Source organism: Camelina sativa, chromosome 4 (genome assembly GCF_000633955.1).
Source record: "Camelina sativa cultivar DH55 chromosome 4, Cs, whole genome shotgun sequence".
Taxonomy (NCBI): domain Eukaryota; kingdom Viridiplantae; phylum Streptophyta; class Magnoliopsida; order Brassicales; family Brassicaceae; genus Camelina; species Camelina sativa.
In genome coordinates, this window is record NC_025688.1 from 15,316,130 (window position 1) to 15,338,552 (window position 22,423).

At 34.3% G+C, this 22,423-nt stretch overlaps 3 protein-coding genes and 2 pseudogenes across 4 annotated transcripts in view; 4 read left to right on the plus strand and 1 right to left on the minus strand.

The window, feature by feature from the left end:
- The window catches only part of LOC104780639 (cytochrome P450 71A26-like), an 11,225-nt gene extending 1,561 nt beyond the window's left edge, over positions 1–9,664 (plus strand). The window contains exons 2-3 of one of the 2 annotated variants that reach the window (XM_019244677.1): positions 8,817–8,913; positions 8,993–9,619. In XM_019244677.1, coding sequence (XP_019100222.1) covers positions 8,817–8,913; positions 8,993–9,604 — 709 coding nt within the window. In that variant the 3' untranslated portion in view covers positions 9,605–9,619. Of the gene's footprint in view, positions 1–8,024; positions 8,914–8,992 lie in introns of those variants that run through there. The other variant, XM_010505155.1, reaches the window with a different exon arrangement.
- On the plus strand, positions 5,374–7,155 carry LOC104780640 (cytochrome P450 71A25). The gene is made up of 2 exons (XM_010505156.2): positions 5,374–6,346; positions 6,433–7,155. Exons 1-2 carry the CDS (start codon positions 5,492–5,494, stop codon positions 7,045–7,047), a joined length of 1,470 nt encoding a protein of 489 aa, XP_010503458.1. The 5' UTR covers positions 5,374–5,491; the 3' UTR covers positions 7,048–7,155.
- LOC104780641 (cytochrome P450 71A23-like) lies at positions 15,854–17,889 on the plus strand. The gene is made up of 2 exons (XM_010505158.2): positions 15,854–16,831; positions 17,129–17,889. Exons 1-2 carry the CDS (start codon positions 15,968–15,970, stop codon positions 17,726–17,728), a joined length of 1,464 nt encoding a protein of 487 aa, XP_010503460.1. The 5' UTR covers positions 15,854–15,967; the 3' UTR covers positions 17,729–17,889.
- Positions 20,431–22,158, plus strand: LOC104783895 (annotated as a pseudogene).
- LOC104780642 overlaps positions 22,199–22,423 on the minus strand; it is a 1,247-nt pseudogene continuing 1,022 nt past the window's right edge.

Sequence of the window (22,423 nt, forward strand, 5' to 3'; positions counted from 1 at the left end):
GTGGGTGGTACGGAGACATCGTATACACTTATGGAATGGGCAATGACAGAGCTTCTACGTCACCCAAAGTGTATGAACAGACTCCAAGAAGAAGTCCGCACGATTTGTAAAGGCAAATCGCGTGTATCAGAAGAAGATATTCAAGAAATGAAATACTTAAAAGCTGTGATCAAAGAGGCAATGAGGCTACATCCTCCACTTCCTTTGATGATTCCTCACGAATCAACACAAGATGTCAGATTAGGTGATTATCACATACCTGCCGGTACACAGGTTATGATGAATGCGTGGGCTATCGGGAGAGAGGCTGCAACGTGGGGACCAGACGCGGAAGATTTTAGACCGGAGAGGCATTTAGATTTGTCTGTTGATTACCGGGGTCAGTCTTTTGAGCTGATTCCGTTTGGAGCAGGAAGAAGGATTTGCCCAGCAATATCATTCGCTGTGGTGCTGAATGAGATAGTTTTGGCTAACTTAGTGCATCGGTTCGATTGGAGATTACCGGCTGAATCTATAGAAGATCAAACCTGTGTCGCTGAATCAACCGGTACTTCAGTTCACTGCAAGTTCCCTCTCTATGTTATTGCATCATCTACTACTTGACTATATAAGGCATTAACATGAAAATGCTTTATTATGTTCTGTCTACAATAAACAACATGTTTACTTATTTGTATAGAAGGATCTAGAAGATCCTTATGATCAAAGAAGATATTATAACCTGTGTGGCAGCTCTATGATATATTTATAATATCTTCTAGAAGATCCTTCTATAATTTGAAACTCTTGAATAAGCCAATAAGTTTGGGTGATGATTCTGTTATGAATTTTCCAAATGCAGTTATTAGTCTCCATTCTTTAACATTTGAACGTGTGTCCTGATTTTGAGGAGATTACTATTATATATCGAAGAAGCTTATTACGATCAAATAATTATCTCAAAATAAATTTGTGAAAAAGGAGTTTGTCTTCTCTTCAACTTAGAAAAAGAACGAATTATCGAAATGATGATGGATAGTTTTTATTTTAGGGGTCATAACATAATCTATTCAACTGCATTATTATCGACCATCTATATGTAGATTCGGCTCAATGGACGAATTTTGTAAAAAAAATTAAACAATAGTCAAATAAATTTTATTATATTTTCACAAACAGATCCAGTTTTATATAAAACCAAAAGAAAATATATCATTATATTAAAGTAAATAAAATTTAAATAATTTCTCATACTCCTGTATTCAAAAGCCAAAAAAAATTATATACTTATTATTAAGATATTAAGAGAAAAAAGAGTAATTGACCACAATAATTACTTTGTGTTAAAAAACTATATGGGTCAATTCAACTCAACTCAATCCATAAATTCCAACAAATTTTGTTTTATTGAAAAGCTTTTTATGAATACAACTTTGGTATCTTATTATATAAAGCTTGGTTCTCAAAGTTAGTAACTCACTAGATCCTGACACGTGTTAATTTTAACGATCAAAGATCAAAGTTAAAAACTCACCAGATCGTGATTTTAACGATTAAATATCCAAGTTAGTAACTCATCAGATCGTGAAACGTGTCAATTATTTCTATTAATTTGCAGGACAAGTAGCATAAAAAAAATATGAATACACAAATGCAAGATAACAATTTAACAAGATAGATTATATAACACTAGATCAACTAAACAGAAAGCGTTCTTATCGTCAAACGATAATACGTCTTACAAGAAAGTGGGAAGCAAAATTTTTTTTTTAAGACAATGAACTCATTGGAATAAATTTTCTCATAAAATAGAAAAGGGATTAAGGAAAATATATAAAAACTATTAATTCTAAAAAATGTAAATACTCACTTCTCTATAAACATAGATAGTCTCATATTATTCATTTAACAAAATAATTTATTTAAAAATATTACTTTCAACTTTTTTTTTTCTCAACAAAGATTAGCTCAAACGAGCCAATCTGAAGGGAAATTGTTTACATACAGAACATTATGCGGAGATTTGCGCGCATAGCGTGCCAAACGATCCGCTTTTACATTTGCATTTCTAGGAATAAAAGATAAGAAAAAAAAAAAGAAAATTCCTCTCTGTCCATCTTGATATCATCGAGATACGGCGAGAACGCCGGCCAGTCATGTGGCGAAGACACCATCTTCACCAAATCAGAGCAATCTGAGTAGAAAATCACATTCCGGTAATCATGTCCGATTGATATGCTCAAATTGTAATACCCTAATGGTACTAACAGCCTTGCAGTTGTAATACTCTAGGGGTCGAATCCACAGAGACTCTAGATCACACAATAGACTTATAAATCTTTTAATTATGCTAAATCAAAATATTAAATTAAAAACAATGTAGAAACATAATTAAAAAGAGTGTTGTAAATTTAAAGGATCAAAAAGCTAGGTATAGGGAATTTCTCAGGAAATTATGGATTATCAAATCAATAAATTAATAGGATTCAAGCAATTAATAGTAACTCTAAACTTTTGGTAAAATAAATCAGTTCCCACTGCAAATATTATCTAAATTTAACACCAGAAAATTCAAATCTCTTTGTAAAATTCAAGGTTAAAAATCAGCTTTAAAAACAAGTATAGATTGTTTACAAAATTATTAAATCAAATCTCTTTGCAGGAAATAATTTTGCTCATCCAAAGTTTTTATCAGGAAAATCAATCTCTCATATCAATTTATTTTCCTAAGATATTAATTCTAGGTGATCAATCAAGAATTAATATGAAGAACAACCTAAGATGAAAATCACACAAGATAATAAATCCTAAAAACAACAGATCTAATAAACCATAAAAACCCTATGAAAACCCTAAACCTAACAAGCGAACTACTCAGACATGTTTAATGAAGAACAAAACATCTTTTCTGAATAATAAGCAATTGAAATTAAGAAGTAAGAAGAGAGTTTAAGAATCTTCTCTCTATAGATGAAATCAGATCTATCTCTCCCAAAGCTCTCAATAAGGTTGCAGAATAAAACTCTCTAGAGAAAATCATAGGTCTAAACAATGACCATAAAAACCCTATAAATACTCTAAAACACGTCTTGGGCCTTAATTGCAAATTAAGGAAACTTGGGTAAATTTTGTAAATCTTCCAAAGTTTGTGGAGACAACTTCCGATTGTCTTGTGGCAGCTGCATCGATCGATGCTGAGGTTGCATCGGTCGATGCATAGTCTTGATCTCGTCTCCCAACTTCGTTGATCAGTCTTTATGCTTTGATTATGCTCCAAATCATCCTCTTTTAGCTCCTTAGTGCTCCAGCCGTGCCAATGAGTATCTAAACCTATAAAGACTCAAAAAAAACACTGAAAACAAATCAAAAGACTCAAAAAGCACACTTATACCATGGTTAAAAAACACAAAAACCATGATATATCATCGATCATGCAGCGCATAACCCAAATGAAAGCTTCAACTTCAGCGTGTAAAGGGGAAAGACTCCATCGAAAGTTAGTAGCTCCCATACGTGGCGTTGGATCCTGGAATTGGGTACAAAATCATCCGACACCTGCAAATGTGTCGCCGACCTTCCAAGAGCCATCAACGAAACAACGATAGCCTGAAAAAACCATGGGAAGGGAATTGATTGGCCCTCGTACTCGAGATCAAACTTTGTTCTATTGGTCAAACTTTTTTAATGGGAAGATAAATTGTACTTATTTTTTTAAACCAAAATATACTCATACTCTCTACTTTTTCAGTTTAGAATAGGTAAAATTAATATGTTGATCCAAAAAAAATGGAAGATTAATATATGCATCTTCTTTTTCTAATACTGTATTTTAAAATTTATTGTAGTAGTTTTAGATTGTTTTATTTAATTTATATTTTCATCTTTGAATTATTTGATATACATATATTACCGTGCTTATAATTTTCTATTATTTCATTAATTCTGTCAAATATTTTTTTTCTAATTTCTCAACCTTGATTGGTTGGTCATATACTTTTTTTTGTGCAAACATAATTGTTACCATTCATTCAATCTCAAAAGGAGATAAAGAGAAGGTTATCAACCTAATGGTTGGATAAAATATCAAACACAAGTCTACAACAAACATCGATAGATTCGAAAAACATAAATCGTTGTTGATAGATCCATAGGAGCTTGGAGACAAAGGCTACATCATGAAAGAAACTTCCATGAAATACATTGGGAAAGACATTAGGTACTATCAAAAGATTTTGTGACGTTGGAACAGAGTCTTTAGTTTCATTGGTTCCTAGAGCAAGCCACTTTGAGATAGCTAAAAGATGTGAACATGTTCTCTCCACACAGGAGGAGGGCAGAGCCGAGGTTCTCTCTCTATGGTGAAGGAGGTTGGACACAAGGTTATCTCCCTAAGGGAGGAAGGTGGAGGAGGTTAGAGGCAAGGTTAGCTCCCCAAGGGAGGAAGGCGAAGCGAAGGTTCTCTCCATGGTGTAGGAGGTTGGACGCAAAGTTCTCTCCATAAGGGAGGAGGGCAGAACCGATATTCTCTTCATGGTTAGTCATACACTATTGTGATGTAATTTATTTTTTATTCAAAATGTTTTTTAAGCCAACAATTTTAGTGATTAAAGAGACTATGCAAAAGTGAAAGTAAAAAGATATAATAGTTGGCTTAATTTGTTCATATTAAACATTTTCTAGGTGGTGGTAAATAATATATTTGTAACATATAATATACCTAGGTGTAAAAAATATATTTTTAATAGTAACATACATAAAAGATTTGTATATGGATATAAATCAGTGTATTATAACAAAATTGTTTTTATAAATAATGTACAATAAATTTTAATATATTTTTACTCAATTTAAATGACCTTTAGCCTTTAGTACAAATCTGGTTGACCTTTAGCCTTAATTTACAAAACTTTAAATCTGGTTGACCTTTAGCCTTTAGTACAAAACTGGTTGACCTTTAGCCTTCACCATCTGACCTTTAGCCTTTATTTATAAAACTTTAAATCCGTACATCGGATGGATCTTTATCTAGTTCGAAATATAAAAATGAGGTATATAAATTTCTTTTAAAAATTTATTTGAAATATACATATAAAGTAAAAATGAGATAAAGAGTTTTGTCTTGTGGCTATAAAAAAAATCTAACAAATATATAAGATTCTTAATCATATATATAGAAGTAGATGACAAAATTTGTTATTTTCTTTTCTTGTTTTGGGTAAAATAACTTTTATTTTGTTATCTTTATCTTTAAATAGCAAATAAAAAGATTTTGTGTCACTTTAGTTGTCATGTGATTGGGTGCCATACTATATATGTAGAGATTTTTTACTCTTTATGTAAAGGATGTGAGAGGAAACTTTTGTCTCCCAATTAAGGCAAAGAAAGAATAAAATCTGAGTGGGATACTAGTAACGTAACCGTAGAGAAGCTTGGATTATATAAACCTAAGTCCAAAAGAACAAAAATTCACAAGAAAAGTTCTTGAAGATATTGAAACCCAAATATACAAATCATGATGATGATACTTCTCTTGTGCTCAATAGTTTTCTTTACCATTCTCTTCTCGAAGAAACAGTCGAGATGGAAGAAAGGTAAGACACCTCCGTCACCACCAGGACTTCCGTTGATCGGAAACCTTCATCAGCTCGGCCGCCACACTCACCGTTCACTATGCTCCCTCAGTCACCAATACGGTCCTCTCATGCTCCTTCACTTAGGAAGTGTCCCCGTTCTTATAGTCTCTTCCGCGGAGATGGCTCAAGAAATCGTGAAAACGCACGACGTCACTTTCGCCAACCGCCCACGGTCAAAACTCTCCCAGAAGCTTCTTTACAACAATCGTGATGTGGCCTCAGCTCCTTACGGAGAGTATTGGAGGCAAATGAAGAAGGTGTGCGTCGTTCATCTTTTAAGCAACAAGATGGTTAAATCCTTTCAAGATGTAAGAGAAGATGAAATCACTTTGATGATGGAAAAGATACGGAAATCGAGTTCTTTGCCGTTTAATCTAAGCAAGATCTTGGAGTGTTTAACAAACGATGTGATATGTAGAGTCGCTTTGGGAAGGAAGTACGGTGGCGAAACGGACTTCAAGAAGTTAACTGATAGACTTAGTGAGCTATTGGGGACGTTTAGTATAGGGAGTTTTGTACCGTGGCTTTCGTGGATTGATTGGATCCGTGGTTGGGATGCTCAGCTAGATAAGACGGGAAAAGATCTTGATGAGTTCTTTGAGAGAGTTGTCCAAGATCATGAAGATGGCAACCACCAAGATAGGAGTGATTTGATTGATGCATTGCTCACTGTTAAAAGAGAGAAGAGTGCCGGGTTTGACATAGACCGACTCAGCATTAAGGCAATCACGTTGGTGAGTGACAATACAATTCAGATTCAATAATATTTTTTATTTTATTTTTATAATATATAATTGTAGTTCTTGTTTTTGGTTATCAGGATGTTTTTGTGGGTGGTTCGGACACATCGTTCACGCTTTTGGAATGGGCGATGACAGAGCTTCTACGTCACCCGGAGTCTATGGAAAGGCTTCAAGAAGAAGTCCGCACGATTTGTAAGGGCAAATCTCGTGTATCGGAAGATGACACTCAAGAAATGAAGTATTTAAGAGCTGTGATCAAAGAGGCACTCAGGCTACATCCTCCTTTTCCAATGATGGCTCCTCACGAATCAACAGAGGATGTCAAACTAAGAGACTACCACATACCTGCCGGGACACAGGTGATGATGAATGCTTGGGCGATAGGGAGAGAGGTTGCGACATGGGGACCAGACGCGGAGGAGTTTAAACCGGAGAGGCATTTAGATACGTCTGTTGATTTCCGAGGTCAGAATTTTGAGCTGATTCCGTTTGGAGCAGGGAGAAGGATTTGTCCAGCAGTATCTTTCGCTGTGGTGTTGAATGAGGTGGTTTTGGCTAACTTGGTTCATGGGTTTGATTGGAAATTACCTGAGGAATCTACTCAAGACAAAACTGATGTCGCTGAGTCTAACGGATTTTCGGTTCACCGCGAGTTCCCTCTTTATGCCATTGCGTCGTCACCTACTACTTAGACTTGGGCATTTATAAAGGCTTTGTTATGTTATGCTATGTTATGTTATGTGTGGATTGTTTTTTTTTTTCTCGCCATCATCTATGTTGTTTTCATTAGTTGCCATGTGATTTTGGGTATTTTAATCAATCATCTTGCTTTGTTCAGAAACATGATTTACGTTCAATCATATATGTACTTTTTAGGGTGTAGAAACAATTTTCATTCCAAAAAAAAAAAAAAAACAAAACAAAAACTATGGATTGAACTATTGCATTTTTAGGGTCTTGATCTACCTCCCGAATATTCAAATACATTGAACCGAATCGGAGAATAGATTGGATTGGATCGAAAGTCAGGTCGCGAATGACAATTTCATTTCTTGCATGCGTATTGCTCAAGTCTGATTTCTTGTGGAATTATATAAATATTTTTATTCTTTTATATATATAATTAAGGTTGATAAATTTTCTTTCAGATTTTGTTTTCTTATTTTAAAATTATATATTCAAAATCAGAAGTTGGAAACTTGGAATATATCAACCATCAATCACCGGTCTTATTTAAAAGAAGATAACACAATTATACATAATTACTGTCTTGTCGAGAGGATGTAGATAAGAAACCATGATCCTCAAAGATAAGTTATCCACCGAGTGCTTATTCAAACTAGACGGCACTTCGAAAGATTTAACGTTTAATACTCGATTTTTGAAAAAAAATAAAAATATATCATCATAGTTTATTTATCCATATATGCTATAAACAGAAAATAACAAAACTTGAGTGGACACTAGCTTGACTTTGGTCCTTGGAGAAACAAACTTGGCTTTGTATACATAAAATCCAAACGAGCAACACAACAATCTTAAAAATTATTTGTGTAAAAAATTTCTTAAAAACTATTTACAAGAACAGTCTCGACACTTGGCTTTCAATGTATATATAAAGTCCAAACGAGGAACACAAATTTTTTAAAAGAGTACTCTGCACCAAGAACTATCTTGAAGAATCCAAAAAAATGGAAACGATGATCATGATACTTCTCCTATGCTCAATAATCTCTATTACCATTATCTTCTTCAAAAAACAAACTACAAGGAAAAAGAAAAGCAACACACCAACGTCACCACCGGGACTACCATTGATTGGAAACCTTCACCAGCTCGGCCGTCACGCTCACCGATCACTATGCTCTCTCAGCCACCGTTACGGTCCTCTCATGCTCGTCCACTTTGGTCGTATCCCGGTTCTTGTAGTCTCTTCTGCCGAAATGGCTAGAGACGTTTTGAAGACGCATGATCGTGTTTTTGCTAGCCGTCCACGGTCTAAAATCACTAAGAAGCTTCTTTACGACGGGCGTGATGTGGCCTTCGCTCCATATGGAGAGTATTGGAGACAAATGAAGAGTGTGTGCGTACTCAGTTTGCTCAGCAGCAATATGGTACGATCCTTTCGAGACGTGAGAGAAGAAGAGATCATTTTGACGATGGAGCAGATCCGGAAGTCGAGTTCTTTGCAAGTGAATCTAAGCGAGATATTGACGAGTTTAACGAATGATGTGATATGTAGAGTTGCTTTGGGACGAAAATATGGCGGTGAAGTGAATTTCAAAGAGTTAATGAAGAGGTTTACAAGGCTACTAGGAGCGTTTAGTGTGGGGAGTACTGTACCGTGTCTTGCCTGGATTGATTGGATCTCCGGTTTGGATGGTGAGCTAGAAAAGACGAAAAACGATCTTGATGAGTTCTTTGAGAGAGTTTTGCAAGATCATGAAGATGGTGACCGCCAAGATAGGAATGACTTTGTGGATGTGTTGCTCGCAATTCAGAGAGAGAAGAGCGTCGGGTTTGAAATCGACCGGTTAAGCATAAAGGCTATCGTCTTGGTAAAGAAATAAGAAGAAATAAAAATTTATATTCATTGATGTTTAAGTTTATAACCGTAGTTCTTGTTTTGGTTTATAGGATATTTTTGTGGGTGGTACGGACACATCGTATGCACTTATGGAATGGGTAATGACAGAGCTTCTACATCACCCCGAGTGTCTGAACAGACTTCAAGAAGAAGTACGAACGATTTGTAAGGGGAAACCGCGTGTATCAGAAGAAGATATTCAAGAAATGAAATACTTAAAAGTTGTGATCAAAGAGACAATGAGGCTACATCCTCCACTTCCATTGATGGTTCCTCACGAATCAACTCAAGATGTCAAGTTAAGAGGCTACCACATACCTGCCGGTACAGAGGTTATGATCAATACATGGGCGATTGGGAGAGAGGCTGTGACATGGGGACCAGACGCGGAGGAGTTTAGACCAGAGAGACATTTAGATTCGTCTGTTGATTTCCGAGGCAAGGATTTTGAACTGATTCCGTTTGGAGCAGGGAGAAGGATTTGTCCAGCAATATCTTTTGCTGTGGTGTTGAATGAGGAAGTTTTGGCTAACTTAGTGAATCAGTTTGATTGGAGATTACTGGTTGAATCTACAGAAGTTCGAACAGGTGTTGCTGAGTCAACTGGAATAGCAGCTCCCCGCATGTTCCCTCTTTATGCCATTGCATCAACTACAAATTAAATGTTTGTATATGAAATAAAATTTCTAAACTAGATAAATACAATGTAAATATTTTTTATATCATAAAGGTACTATAAAAATGTGACAATGATATTGTGAAACTATAGATTTTTTATATCTTTACTAGAAATAGACTCGCGCGATGCGCAAGATAACTTTATAATAATTTTAACATATATTAAATTTATTAAAATATTTAAAATTTATATTTTGTGTTTCGATAAATTATCTTATGTTTGTTATTTGTTTTGTTTTAAAATAAGTATTCTCAGTCACTTAAAATGAATGACTATTGATTAGTTAAGCATTAAATTGAAATTTTTGTTAATATGAAAGGTTACTTTAATATATATAGTCTGTATCCCGTAATATATAGAACTCTTCATGTTTTGATGCACAATCAAGACGTACAAACATTTTTACGTTGGGAGAAAAATTATTGATTACGTATAAAATGAAGTGCAGATGAGCATGGACATTATGTGTTAGTTTGTCCGCTTTTAACATAATCTATAAAATATTCTAAAACCAGAAACCTCCAAGAAGGGCGAGACACTAGCTTGAATTTCTCGAATAACCTCTTCTTGAGCTGAAACTCATGCTCTTCCTTCATTCTCTGTGTAATTAATTTCATTAATTATATAACTAAAGGTAGCATAAATAATTTGGTTAAAATTTCATTAATTATATACCAGCATGCTTCACACATGCTTAAAAGTTTTATTATTATAATCTGAATGTTTAGCAATAAAATATTTCAATCTTAATAAATTATACAAATGACTTCAAATGCATTTGTGTTCTAGAAGTAGAATTCTTTCTGTTTCTTGATTAATTGCATTTGGAAAAAAAAGTTTTCTGTTAGATATTTCTATATTTTGATCACATACTTTATATCTATTGAACATACTAAATGCAAACTGAAATTTAGTTTAGAATTGAGTAAAAAATGTTATTAATATATATTTATATATTATTATATCAAATAAAAATTACTTTTTTGTGTTATACTTTTCTGTTTATATATATATATATATGTTGTATATACTCAAAATGACCAAAGAAAAAGAGTAAAACATACCATCATATTATCGAATTACTTTTTTTTAGTGTTAACTGCATAACCTAAGGGAACATAAAATAATTGTTCACCAGATAATATTTTTTTTCTTCTATGTTTTTATTTCTAGAATCATGTGATGGATGGAAAAATAGATAACTCAAATCTTCCTACTTCTCCAAGACATTGTTCTCTCTCTTTCCCTTTGTCTCTCTCTCTCTAGAATGCAATTGGGATTCGCTTAGGGTGATCTTTGGATCTTTCGATTTGATAAACACACGGTAGAGGTGAGTCTTGTTAAATGCGTATTGATGAAACTTGCACGTATGGTCAAATCCCATTGCCTTGTTCTGCTTACAGGTAAGCACTATCATCAACAATCGATCATGGCTAGGAAAAATAATGGAACATATGAGAAGAGAAAATAAGTGCATACATAGTCTAACCCAAACAATAATGTTGTGAAAAGAAATTAGATGTTAATTATATTTTAAGAAATTAATTAAGACTAAATTGTGTAAGAAAATAAAAACTGAATTTGGAAGAATCACATGGCTTTGGAAACCCATATCATGAGATATATATCACCTAGACGTCCAAATCTTCCTCGACCCGAAACCCTAAACTTTCGCAAAACCTTTCTCATCAGAAGTCATAACCTATAAATAAAATAAAAGACTATAGAAATGGTTATCGGGAACAGAGTTAATAAATACATAAAAACACAGTTGTAACGTTAAGGAACAAATTTAAAGTAATAGTATTTGAAACAGTTAATATTTGTTTAAACTCATTTTCATGGGTAATACATACAAACACACTTGTATAAAATGTAGCATGGGTAATAAGTAGCATAAATACTGTGACTAAGATATAAAATCTATTCGGGTTTATGAATTCTGATTTAAACTAAAAAATTTATATTAAAAATTTATCAAATGTATCAAAAGAAAACCAAATTACAACATTGATATAATAAATAGGCATTCGAAACAATATTTACCAACATTTACAAGTGAGAACGTGTTATGTGCCTATGACTCAACTTATTTATTTCAAAACCTACAAATGTCACATAAAGGAAAAAGTTAAATATTACAAAATTTAGAAAATCATGTGAGAGGTTGTAACGGCCCGACCGCCACCTATTAGTAGGCCCCATGTTCAATCGCAGTCCATGGGTCCACCTTCCTTAATGGGTCTCACGTCCTCTCACTAGACCCGTGAGCCCATCCATATCCGACGTTCGGTTTGCTACGTCCGGGAGGTTTTAAAGACTTGTTACCGTCCCTACAAATCACCACAAGATCTTTCCCTGTGTTTTGTGCTCACTCACACAGTTCCGACAGTCACTTCCCGAAAGGTCACCATCATAAGACTACTCCAGCATAAGCACGCTTAACTGTGGAGTTCTCTCAGGACTCTTGACCAAAAAGATAAATACACTTTGGTGACATAGGTGGTCAAATCAATTCTTTTAAACCTTTCTGCAAGTCCCTGAAACCGGGATGCCATAATTCACCCCAACAAACAGATCGCAACGTTCTCGTTGCGCACCAAGACCGTCACCCCCAACGGTGTGAACCCACTTGACTCCACACTCGTCTCGGTTCGGCTCTGATACCACTTGTAACACCCCGACCGCCACAAATTAGTGGATACCATGTCCAATCCCAGTCCATGGGCCCACCTTCCTTAATGAGCCTCACGTTCTTTCACAAGGCCCGTGAGCCCATCCATATCCGACGTTCGGTTTGCTACGTCCGAGAGGTTTTAAATACTTGTTATCGTCCCTACAAATAACTACATGATCTTTTCCTGTGTTTTGTTCTCACTCACACATTTCCGACAGTCACTTTCCGGAAAGTCACTCATCCTGAGACTACTCCATCATAAGCACGCTTAACTGTGGAGTTCTCACAGGACCCTTGACCGAAAAGATAAGTGCACTTTGGTAACATAGGTGGCCAAATCAATTCTTTTAAGATATATTTGGGAAAATAGACAGTTTTTCAAACTTTATTAGGAAAGTAGTACAATCACTATTCACAATTAGTAAAATAAACGGTTTATACTATAGAACACTATTTGGATGACTCTCCAACCCTCAAATATAATATCTACAGATAGTGCCATGTGTATTAAAAAAACAAAACTTTATCTTTGTGAACAGGAAATCGTGTATTTCTCTCTTCTTACTTTTTTTTCCTGCTTCTACGATTCTCTCTCTATCATTCTCTTTCTATATATATTTTTATTTTTATTTCTTTTTTTATTTTCATCACATTCCTATTTTCCTAATTATTCAAATATTTATTAATATATTTTTTGTTTTTAAATTTTTTCCACATACAAAAAATATATGTTTTTTTTATAATTTGATATGCATTTTGTTTTAATGATTTCAAATATATTTCATATATTTTATCTTCTATCCAGCAGTATTTGTGTACCGTTTAAATCATTCAGCATCTTCGATAGATTCAAACCGTCCAACAATTTTTATGTACGGTTTAAGCCATCCAACATATTGGATAGATTCAAACCGTCCAACAATACTTGTGTACGGTTTAAACCATCCAGCATATTGAAAGTCTAAGAATTAAATAAATTACATCTGTACACTTCAAATGTATATAGACATTTGTACACTTAATAATGTGTACAGATATCTGTACACTTAATCAAGTGTACGGATACAAAATATATAAAAAATATTTAATATTATCAAATAAAATCATCAAACAAAATGCATATCAAATTAAAAAGAAAAAATATAGATTTTTATATATCTGAAAAAAAATTTAAAAACCAAATTTTATTTACTAGTATTTTAGTTTTTAGATTGAAGGGGCATATAATAAAGAAGAAACAAAATAAATAAAAAAAGATTTTTTTTTTGCAAAGATGGAGAGAGACGAGAGTTGGAGAAATAGATTGGAGAGATAGTTGAAAAAAAATATTGGAGAAAGAGAGGAGAGTTGCACAATATGTGATAATTAGAGATAAAAACATAATAGTAATTACATCAATTCTCCTTTTCTCTATTAGACAGAGGTTATATTACACGCACAGTGATAAAAATCTATTTTTCTAATTTTGAATAGTAATGTGACTACTATTCTAATTATGTTTTGTAAACGTACTAAAATTCAAAGAAACCCTTCTTTTAAACCTCTCAGCAAGTTCCTGAAACCGGGATGTCACAGAGTTAGAATATGATGTTTAATGAAGACTGTGTCTAGCTATTTATAGATTAATTTGTAGTAGTATGAGAGGTTTTTCAATTTTTTTTGGTCAAACATCAAAAAGAGTTATGGTTACATTTCAAAGAATAAATATATCATACGTTTTGTTTGTATTTTTTTTTTAGTAAAACACAAATTGTATAGCAAGTATTTTTCTTGTTGTTGAATGTTATTTGAAATATACAAATAAATTGGTGCAGAATCACAACTGAAAGTTTGAAATGTTATTTAAAAAACCTAAAATATACAAATAAGAGTATATACATTTGAGGATATAAATAGATTTTGTGGACCTTTTATAGGTATTAAACAAAATCTAACAAATAAGGTATTTGAAAAATTATAAAAGTAAAAGATAATTTTTTTGTTTGGTCAAAGATAAGTTTTTTTATTAATCTTATCTTTGAATAGCAAAAATGTGTACGTGTCAACTTAATTGGTACTGTGCTTGGATATCATATTATATGGAGAGATTTCTTACTTTTTAATATATGGAGAGATTTCTTACCTTTTGGGTTTAAAATTATCGAGGAAAAATTGAGTGGACAATAGTGGTATGTAACGCATAGAAGAAACTTGGCTTAAATATATGACCCAAGTGGCCATGTCCACAAGAAGAACACAAAAATCTTAAGAGAGTCTTCACGAGAAAAGCTTGAAGCTAGAATCCAAAATTTACGAAAATATGATTATGATACTTCNCAGCATATTGAAAGTCTAAGAATTAAATAAATTACATCTGTACACTTCAAATGTATATAGACATTTGTACACTTAATAATGTGTACAGATATCTGTACACTTAATCAAGTGTACGGATACAAAATATATAAAAAATATTTAATATTATCAAATAAAATCATCAAACAAAATGCATATCAAATTAAAAAGAAAAAATATAGATTTTTATATATCTGAAAAAAAATTTAAAAACCAAATTTTATTTACTAGTATTTTAGTTTTTAGATTGAAGGGGCATATAATAAAGAAGAAACAAAATAAATAAAAAAAGATTTTTTTTTTGCAAAGATGGAGAGAGACGAGAGTTGGAGAAATAGATTGGAGAGATAGTTGAAAAAAAATATTGGAGAAAGAGAGGAGAGTTGCACAATATGTGATAATTAGAGATAAAAACATAATAGTAATTACATCAATTCTCCTTTTCTCTATTAGACAGAGGTTATATTACACGCACAGTGATAAAAATCTATTTTTCTAATTTTGAATAGTAATGTGACTACTATTCTAATTATGTTTTGTAAACGTACTAAAATTCAAAGAAACCCTTCTTTTAAACCTCTCAGCAAGTTCCTGAAACCGGGATGTCACAGAGTTAGAATATGATGTTTAATGAAGACTGTGTCTAGCTATTTATAGATTAATTTGTAGTAGTATGAGAGGTTTTTCAATTTTTTTTGGTCAAACATCAAAAAGAGTTATGGTTACATTTCAAAGAATAAATATATCATACGTTTTGTTTGTATTTTTTTTTTAGTAAAACACAAATTGTATAGCAAGTATTTTTCTTGTTGTTGAATGTTATTTGAAATATACAAATAAATTGGTGCAGAATCACAACTGAAAGTTTGAAATGTTATTTAAAAAACCTAAAATATACAAATAAGAGTATATACATTTGAGGATATAAATAGATTTTGTGGACCTTTTATAGGTATTAAACAAAATCTAACAAATAAGGTATTTGAAAAATTATAAAAGTAAAAGATAATTTTTTTGTTTGGTCAAAGATAAGTTTTTTTATTAATCTTATCTTTGAATAGCAAAAATGTGTACGTGTCAACTTAATTGGTACTGTGCTTGGATATCATATTATATGGAGAGATTTCTTACTTTTTAATATATGGAGAGATTTCTTACCTTTTGGGTTTAAAATTATCGAGGAAAAATTGAGTGGACAATAGTGGTATGTAACGCATAGAAGAAACTTGGCTTAAATATATGACCCAAGTGGCCATGTCCACAAGAAGAACACAAAAATCTTAAGAGAGTCTTCACGAGAAAAGCTTGAAGCTAGAATCCAAAATTTACGAAAATATGATTATGATACTTCTCTTATGCTTAATACTTTTCATAACAATTCTCTTCTTCAAAAAACAGACCACAGGGAAGAATTCAAATCCTGGCTCTATAACATTTCCATCCCCACCGAGACTTCCATTGATCGGAAACCTTCATCAGCTCGGCCAACATCCTCACCGATCACTATGCTATCTCAGCCACCGTTACGGTCCTCTCATGGTCCTCCACTTCGGTAGTGTCCCCGTAATCATAGCCTCTACAGCAGAAGCGGCTCGAGACATTCTAAAGACGCATGATGCTGTTTTATCGAGCCGTCCGCGGTCAAAAATCTTCGAAAAGCTTCTTTACAAGAGCCGTAATATGGCCTCAGCTCCTTATGGAGAGTATTGGAGACAAATGAAGAGTGTGAGTGTCATCCATCTCCTCAGCAACAAAATGGTACGGTCCTACCGAGAGGTGAGACAAGAAGAGATCAGCTTAATGATGGAAAAGATCCGAGAGTCGGGTTCTTCGCCGATGAATCTAAGCAAGATCTTGTCTAGTTTAACTAACGATGTTATATGTAGAGTCGCCTTGGGACGCAAATACGGTGTTGGAACAGATTTTAAAGAGTTGATAGACAGGCTCATGAGGCAGTTGGGTACGTTTACTGTCGGGAGCTATGTACCGTGGCTTGGGTGGATTGATTGGGTCAGCGGTTTGGAGGCTCGACTAGAAAAGACCGCAAATGATTTTGATAAGCTCTTGGAGAGGATTGTGCAAGATCATGAAGATGGAGACGGTAATAGGATGGATTTCGTCGATGTACTACTCGCAGTTCAGAGAGAGAAGAGCGTCGGGTTTGAGATTGACCGTTTCAGCATTAAGGCAATCATATTGGTAAGAGACTTCAAATTCACTTATACATCCAATGTTTTAGTATATAACCATTAATTTCTTTGTTTTATTTTTTGATCTAATGTTAAATTATAGTCAAAGATAAAATAGCGTTTGTACAACTAGTGCAGCGGGTATTTGAAAAAACTTAGATAGTTTAGACTACATTAAAAGGAGGAACGAAGCTCATATTCGAGTTTGAAACCAAATCTGGAGATAGTTTAGACTACATTAATTTCTTTGTTTTGTTTTGGATTTCTTTTGAATATTTGATTTTATGTTTTGGATTCCTTGTTTCAGGATGCTTTTGTGGGTGGTACCGACACATCCTCCACGCTAGTGGAATGGGAAATGACAGAGCTTCTAGGTCACCCAGAGTGTCTGAAAATACTTCAAGAAGAAGTCCGTACAATTTGTAAGGGAAAATCAAGTGTATCAGAAGACGACGTTAAAGACATGCACTACTTAAAAGCTGTGATCAAAGAGACACTCAGGCTACATCCTCCAGTCCCATTGATGGTTCCTCACCAATCAATAAAAGATGTCAGGTTAAGAGGTAACTACGTACCTGCTGGCACGCAGGTTATTGTCAATCTTTGGGCGGTCGGAAGAGAGGCAGCAACGTGGGGACCAGACCCGAATGAGTTTAGACCGGAGAGGCATTTAGACGGGGATGCTGATTTCCGGGGTCAAGATTTTGAGCTGATTCCGTTTGGAGCAGGGAGAAGGATGTGCCCAGGAATATCGTTTGCTGTGGTGTTGAATGAGGTGGTTTTGGCTAACTTAGTGCATGGGTTTGACTGGCAGTCTACAGAAGATCAGACCAATGTTGCTGAATCAATCGGTAGTGTGATTCGCCGCATGCACCCTCTTTATGTCACTGCATCATCTACTGCTTGACTAAGGGCATAATATGTATTAATATATATGCTTAGTATTATGTTATGTCTACAATAAACATGTTTACTCATTTTAAAGTGTTGTTAGCAAAGAGATGTTTGAGATTTGAAGTTTCGAGTTCCTTAACTAATTTAGAAAGCCAAGTGAGCTTACTTGATTCATTTCTTCTGTACAACAAGCATCATCAATCTATTTTTCAAACAAGCATGAGCTCATTGAACCAGAAACGTTAGAAGAACATCAAACGAATCTTGAAAACTTTCTATCACGTCCTACGGATCCAAACTATATGCGCAGAGAATCCGTCATAGACTATGACTCCTAGTCAAAATTTCTAACCCGATCGTTGGAGAGTTGGAGAGATTTTGGATCGGAACTAAGATATGGGATAGTCATTTCATTTTCTAGCACGTATGCTCACGTATAAATTACTAGATTAGGACCCGCCCGATATGCGGGTTTAGAATTTTTAAAATAAAATAAAATTTAACAAAAAATATAAAGTAAGTATTTCTAGTAAGTATTTTTAGTAAGTAAAAACTATCTATAAAAGTAAATAGATACACCGAAGTGTCCAATGTAAATATATGGTGTAAAAGGTGTGATTATGCAGTTGAGACTATTAATCACATCTTTTTTTGAATGCCCTCACTCGTGTGAAGTTTAGAATTTATCTCTAACTCCGGTCTCATCAGTGGGTTTTTCATATGAGTCGGTGTACTCAAATATGGATTTTGTTTTCTGGAGGGATGTACAAGGTGATCCTGATCAACTTCTTCAATTACCATGGTTTTTATGGGCAATCTAGAAGGCCATAAATAAAAAAAAATTAAGGTTTAGAGATCGAGACGAATGATATAATTGCTCAGGCTTTGGGCGATAATTTAGCTTGGGAAGAGGTGCTATCTTTTACGGCGGTCATGTCGGCTCCATCTCCGTCTTCGGATGTCCAGGTTTCTTCACCTTGTTGTCAAATTGATGGTTCTTGGAAAGCAACCAATGAGCATTCATGATTGAGCTGGTGGTGTTGCGTTGGTGAGGAGCAAACCTTATTGTTGGGGGCCAAGTGTCTAAGACAGAGCTCCTCCCCCTGCATTCAGAGTTAGAAGCGTTGTTGTGGGTCATGGAGCGGATACGTGCTGAGTTACTCACTATGGTGCATTCCCCCGAATATTGGCCATCCTTATTCAACTTGCTTGATGAGTTTAATTCGCTGGAGTTTTTTCCACTATTCTCCATCTCTTTGATCCCGCATGCGACAAATTCGAAGGCGGATTGTCTTGCATGTGCTTCGCATTCTCTTATCTCTGAAGTTTCTCTTGTAAACCCCTTCCCTCGGGCTTGGGCAACTAACCAAGGAAATTCCTTTTAATTTATTGTTTGGTTGAAATAAAAAAATAGATACACTTTCAGTTAAAGAAAATAGTTGTAGATGAGTTTAAAAGTATTTAAATTAAATTAAATTTAATAAAGAATATATATTTAATACTTTTCGTAAGTAAAAACAATGTATAAAAGTAAAGAGATAAACTTTTATTTATAGAAAATAGTTGTTTTTTTTGCTATAATACACTAATGTATATCCATTTATAATGTACTACTGTCTACATTACCACCAAAAGTTTATTTGTACACCCAAATATATTTTATTGTTAAAATATACTTTTAGTCTTAACTACTACCAAACAAATTGTCTTTATGAACACATTAAATAACCTATTATATGTCTCTTCACTTTAACATTTTTATAGTTACAAAAACGCATATTTTACAATAACAGTATATTTTACATATTCCTATCATATATATTACAATAACAGTCTTCTGAATTAATTATTTGATTGATGAAAAAAATATGAGACGATCTAATTTTTTTTTTTACTTCAACAATCTTTTTCTTTATGTAAAGGTGAGTATTTATATTTTTTTAGAAACAGTAACTAATTGTATAATTTTCACAATCATTTTTTTTTATCTTATATAGAAAGTAATATTTTCTTGTAATATAGCAAATAAAAATTAAAATAAGTAAACATTATTATAATTTTAAATTTTATGGTATATATATATATTATATTATAATTAGATTTTAAATAAAATTAGGTTTTATTTTATCTATTTACTTTTATATAAAACCTTTTTAGGTTAGGTTTTGAATTTTTACATTTTTATTTTTAAAAAATTTAATAATGAATTGACATGTGTCAACATCTGAATAATATAATTGACACGTGTCACGATCTTGTTAATGAATAATTTTGTCATTAAGGTTTATATAATAAGATTGTGAAACTTATAATTAAAGATTTTTGTATATGTAATTTAAGAATAAATATTAGAGAAAATTCGAATTTTTTTTGTAATATTCAATCTTTAATAACCGTCTTATTTACCAAAGCACATTGTTGATAAACATAACAAACTGTTTTGTGAGAGGTCACACTCGTTACTCTTGAGAGGATGTAGATGGGAAACACTAAACCCTAATCTCTCATGTTCAAAAGTGGACGGCACTTTGGAAAATTCGACAATTTCGAGTGGAATAATATTTAATTATCCACGTACGTACGTAAGACTATTTGAGTGGACAGTAGTTTTGGTCCCAGGAGAAACTTGGCTTGTATACATATACGTCCAAAATTCTGGCTCTACTATAGGAATTTTGTGGTTCATTCTATATGCACCACCCATCTACATTTCTACTTGAGTAAGCTTGAACAATTTTTCTTTCTATACGAATCAGGAACACGTAAGTCTTAAGAACTCTTTACAAGAAATTCTTGAAGAATCCAAACATGGAAATCATGATGACGCTATTTCTTCTATGTTCAGCAACCTTCATTACCATTCTCTTCTTCAAAAACCAGATGACTCGAAAGAAAAGCAACACACCGATGTCACCACCGAAACTTCCGTTGATCGGAAACCTTCATCAGCTCGGCCGCCACCCTCACCGATCACTGTGCACTCTCAGCAAAAGTTACGGTCCTTTCATGCTCCTTCACTTTGGTCGTGTCCCCGTTCTTGTAGTCTCTTCCGCAGACATGGCTCGAGATATTTTGAAGACGCATGACCTCGTTTTTGCTAGCCGTCCACGGTCAAAAATGTTCGAGAAGCTTCTATACGATAGGCATGATGTGGCATCAGCTCCTTATGGAGAGTATTGGAGGCAAATGAAGAGTGTGTGTGTCCTCCAGCTCCTCAACAACAAAATGGTCAGGTCTTTTCGAAACGTGAGACAAGAAGAGATCAGTCTGATGATGGAGAAGATCCATAAATCAAGTTCTTTGAGAGTTAACCTAACCGAGCTATTGGTGAGTTTAACGAACGATGTGATATCTAGAGTTTCTCTGGGACGGAAATACAGCAGTGAAACGGGATTCTAAGGAGTTAATGAAAAGGCTCGTGAGGCTACTGGGGGATCGAGTTTAGTGTGGGGACTTATGTACCGTGGCTTGCATGGATTGATTGGATCTCTGGTTTGGATGGAAAGCTAAAAAAGACAGGCAATGATCTTGATGAGTTCTTGGAGAGAGTTGTGCAAGATCATGATGATGGCGACCACCGAGCTAGGAATGACTTTGTTGATGTGTTGCTCGCAATTCAGAGAGAGAAGAGCGTCGGGTTTGAAATCAACCGGTTAAGCATAAAGGCTATCATCTTGGTAAAGGGATAAGACGAAATCAAGTTCATATTCATTGATGTTTTAATTTATATAACCGTAGTTCTTGTTTTGGTTTTTCACTATTCAGGATGTTGTTGTGGGTGGTACGGATACATCCTACGCACTTATGGAGTGGGCAATGACAGAGCTTCTTCGTCACCCAGACTGTATGAACAAACTCCAGGAAGAAGTCCACACAATTTGTAAGGGTAAATCAAGTGTACCAGAAGAAGACAATCAAGACATGAACTACTTAAAAGCTGTGATCAAAGAGACAATGAGGCTACATCCTCCAATTCCATTGATGTTTCCTCACGAATCAACAGAAGATGTCAGAGTAAGAGACTACAAAATACTGCGGGTACGCAGGTAATGATCAATGTTTGGGCGATCGGGAGAGATGCTGCGTCGTGGGGACCAGATGCAGAGGAGTTTAGACCGGAGAGACATTTTTATTCATCCATCGATTTCCGGGGTCAGAATTTTGAGCTGATTCCATTTGGAGCAGGGAGAAGGATTTGCCCAGCAATATCATTCGCTGTGGTCTTGATAGAGGTGGTTTTTGCTAACTTAGTGCATCAGTGCATCAGTGCGCTTGTTCCCTCTTTACGCCATTGCATCATCTACTACTTGATGGAGAGGCATTATATATAAATGGTTTATTATGTTTACATGTACACAAACAAGTTTACTTATTTGAAAGTCTTACCACACAAGTCACAAAGAGATCTTTACGACTCGAGTTCTTGACTAACTAAACTAATTTCGAAAAGCCAACTGAGCTTACTTGATTCATTCTTCTGTACAACGAGCATTCATTTCATCAGTCTCCTCTCAGCTGGGCTTCACGGCTAGTCAAAGGAACATAACGAACCGAAGTTTCACTCTTGACGCTAACCGAACCATCTGAGTTCTTATCCACCACTTGCAGATCTTGGAATATGTTCCCAACAGGGATCACAAGTCTCCCACCAGGTTTCAACTGATCAATCAACGCCTCTGGGATCTCCGGTGCTGCTGCTCCAACATGA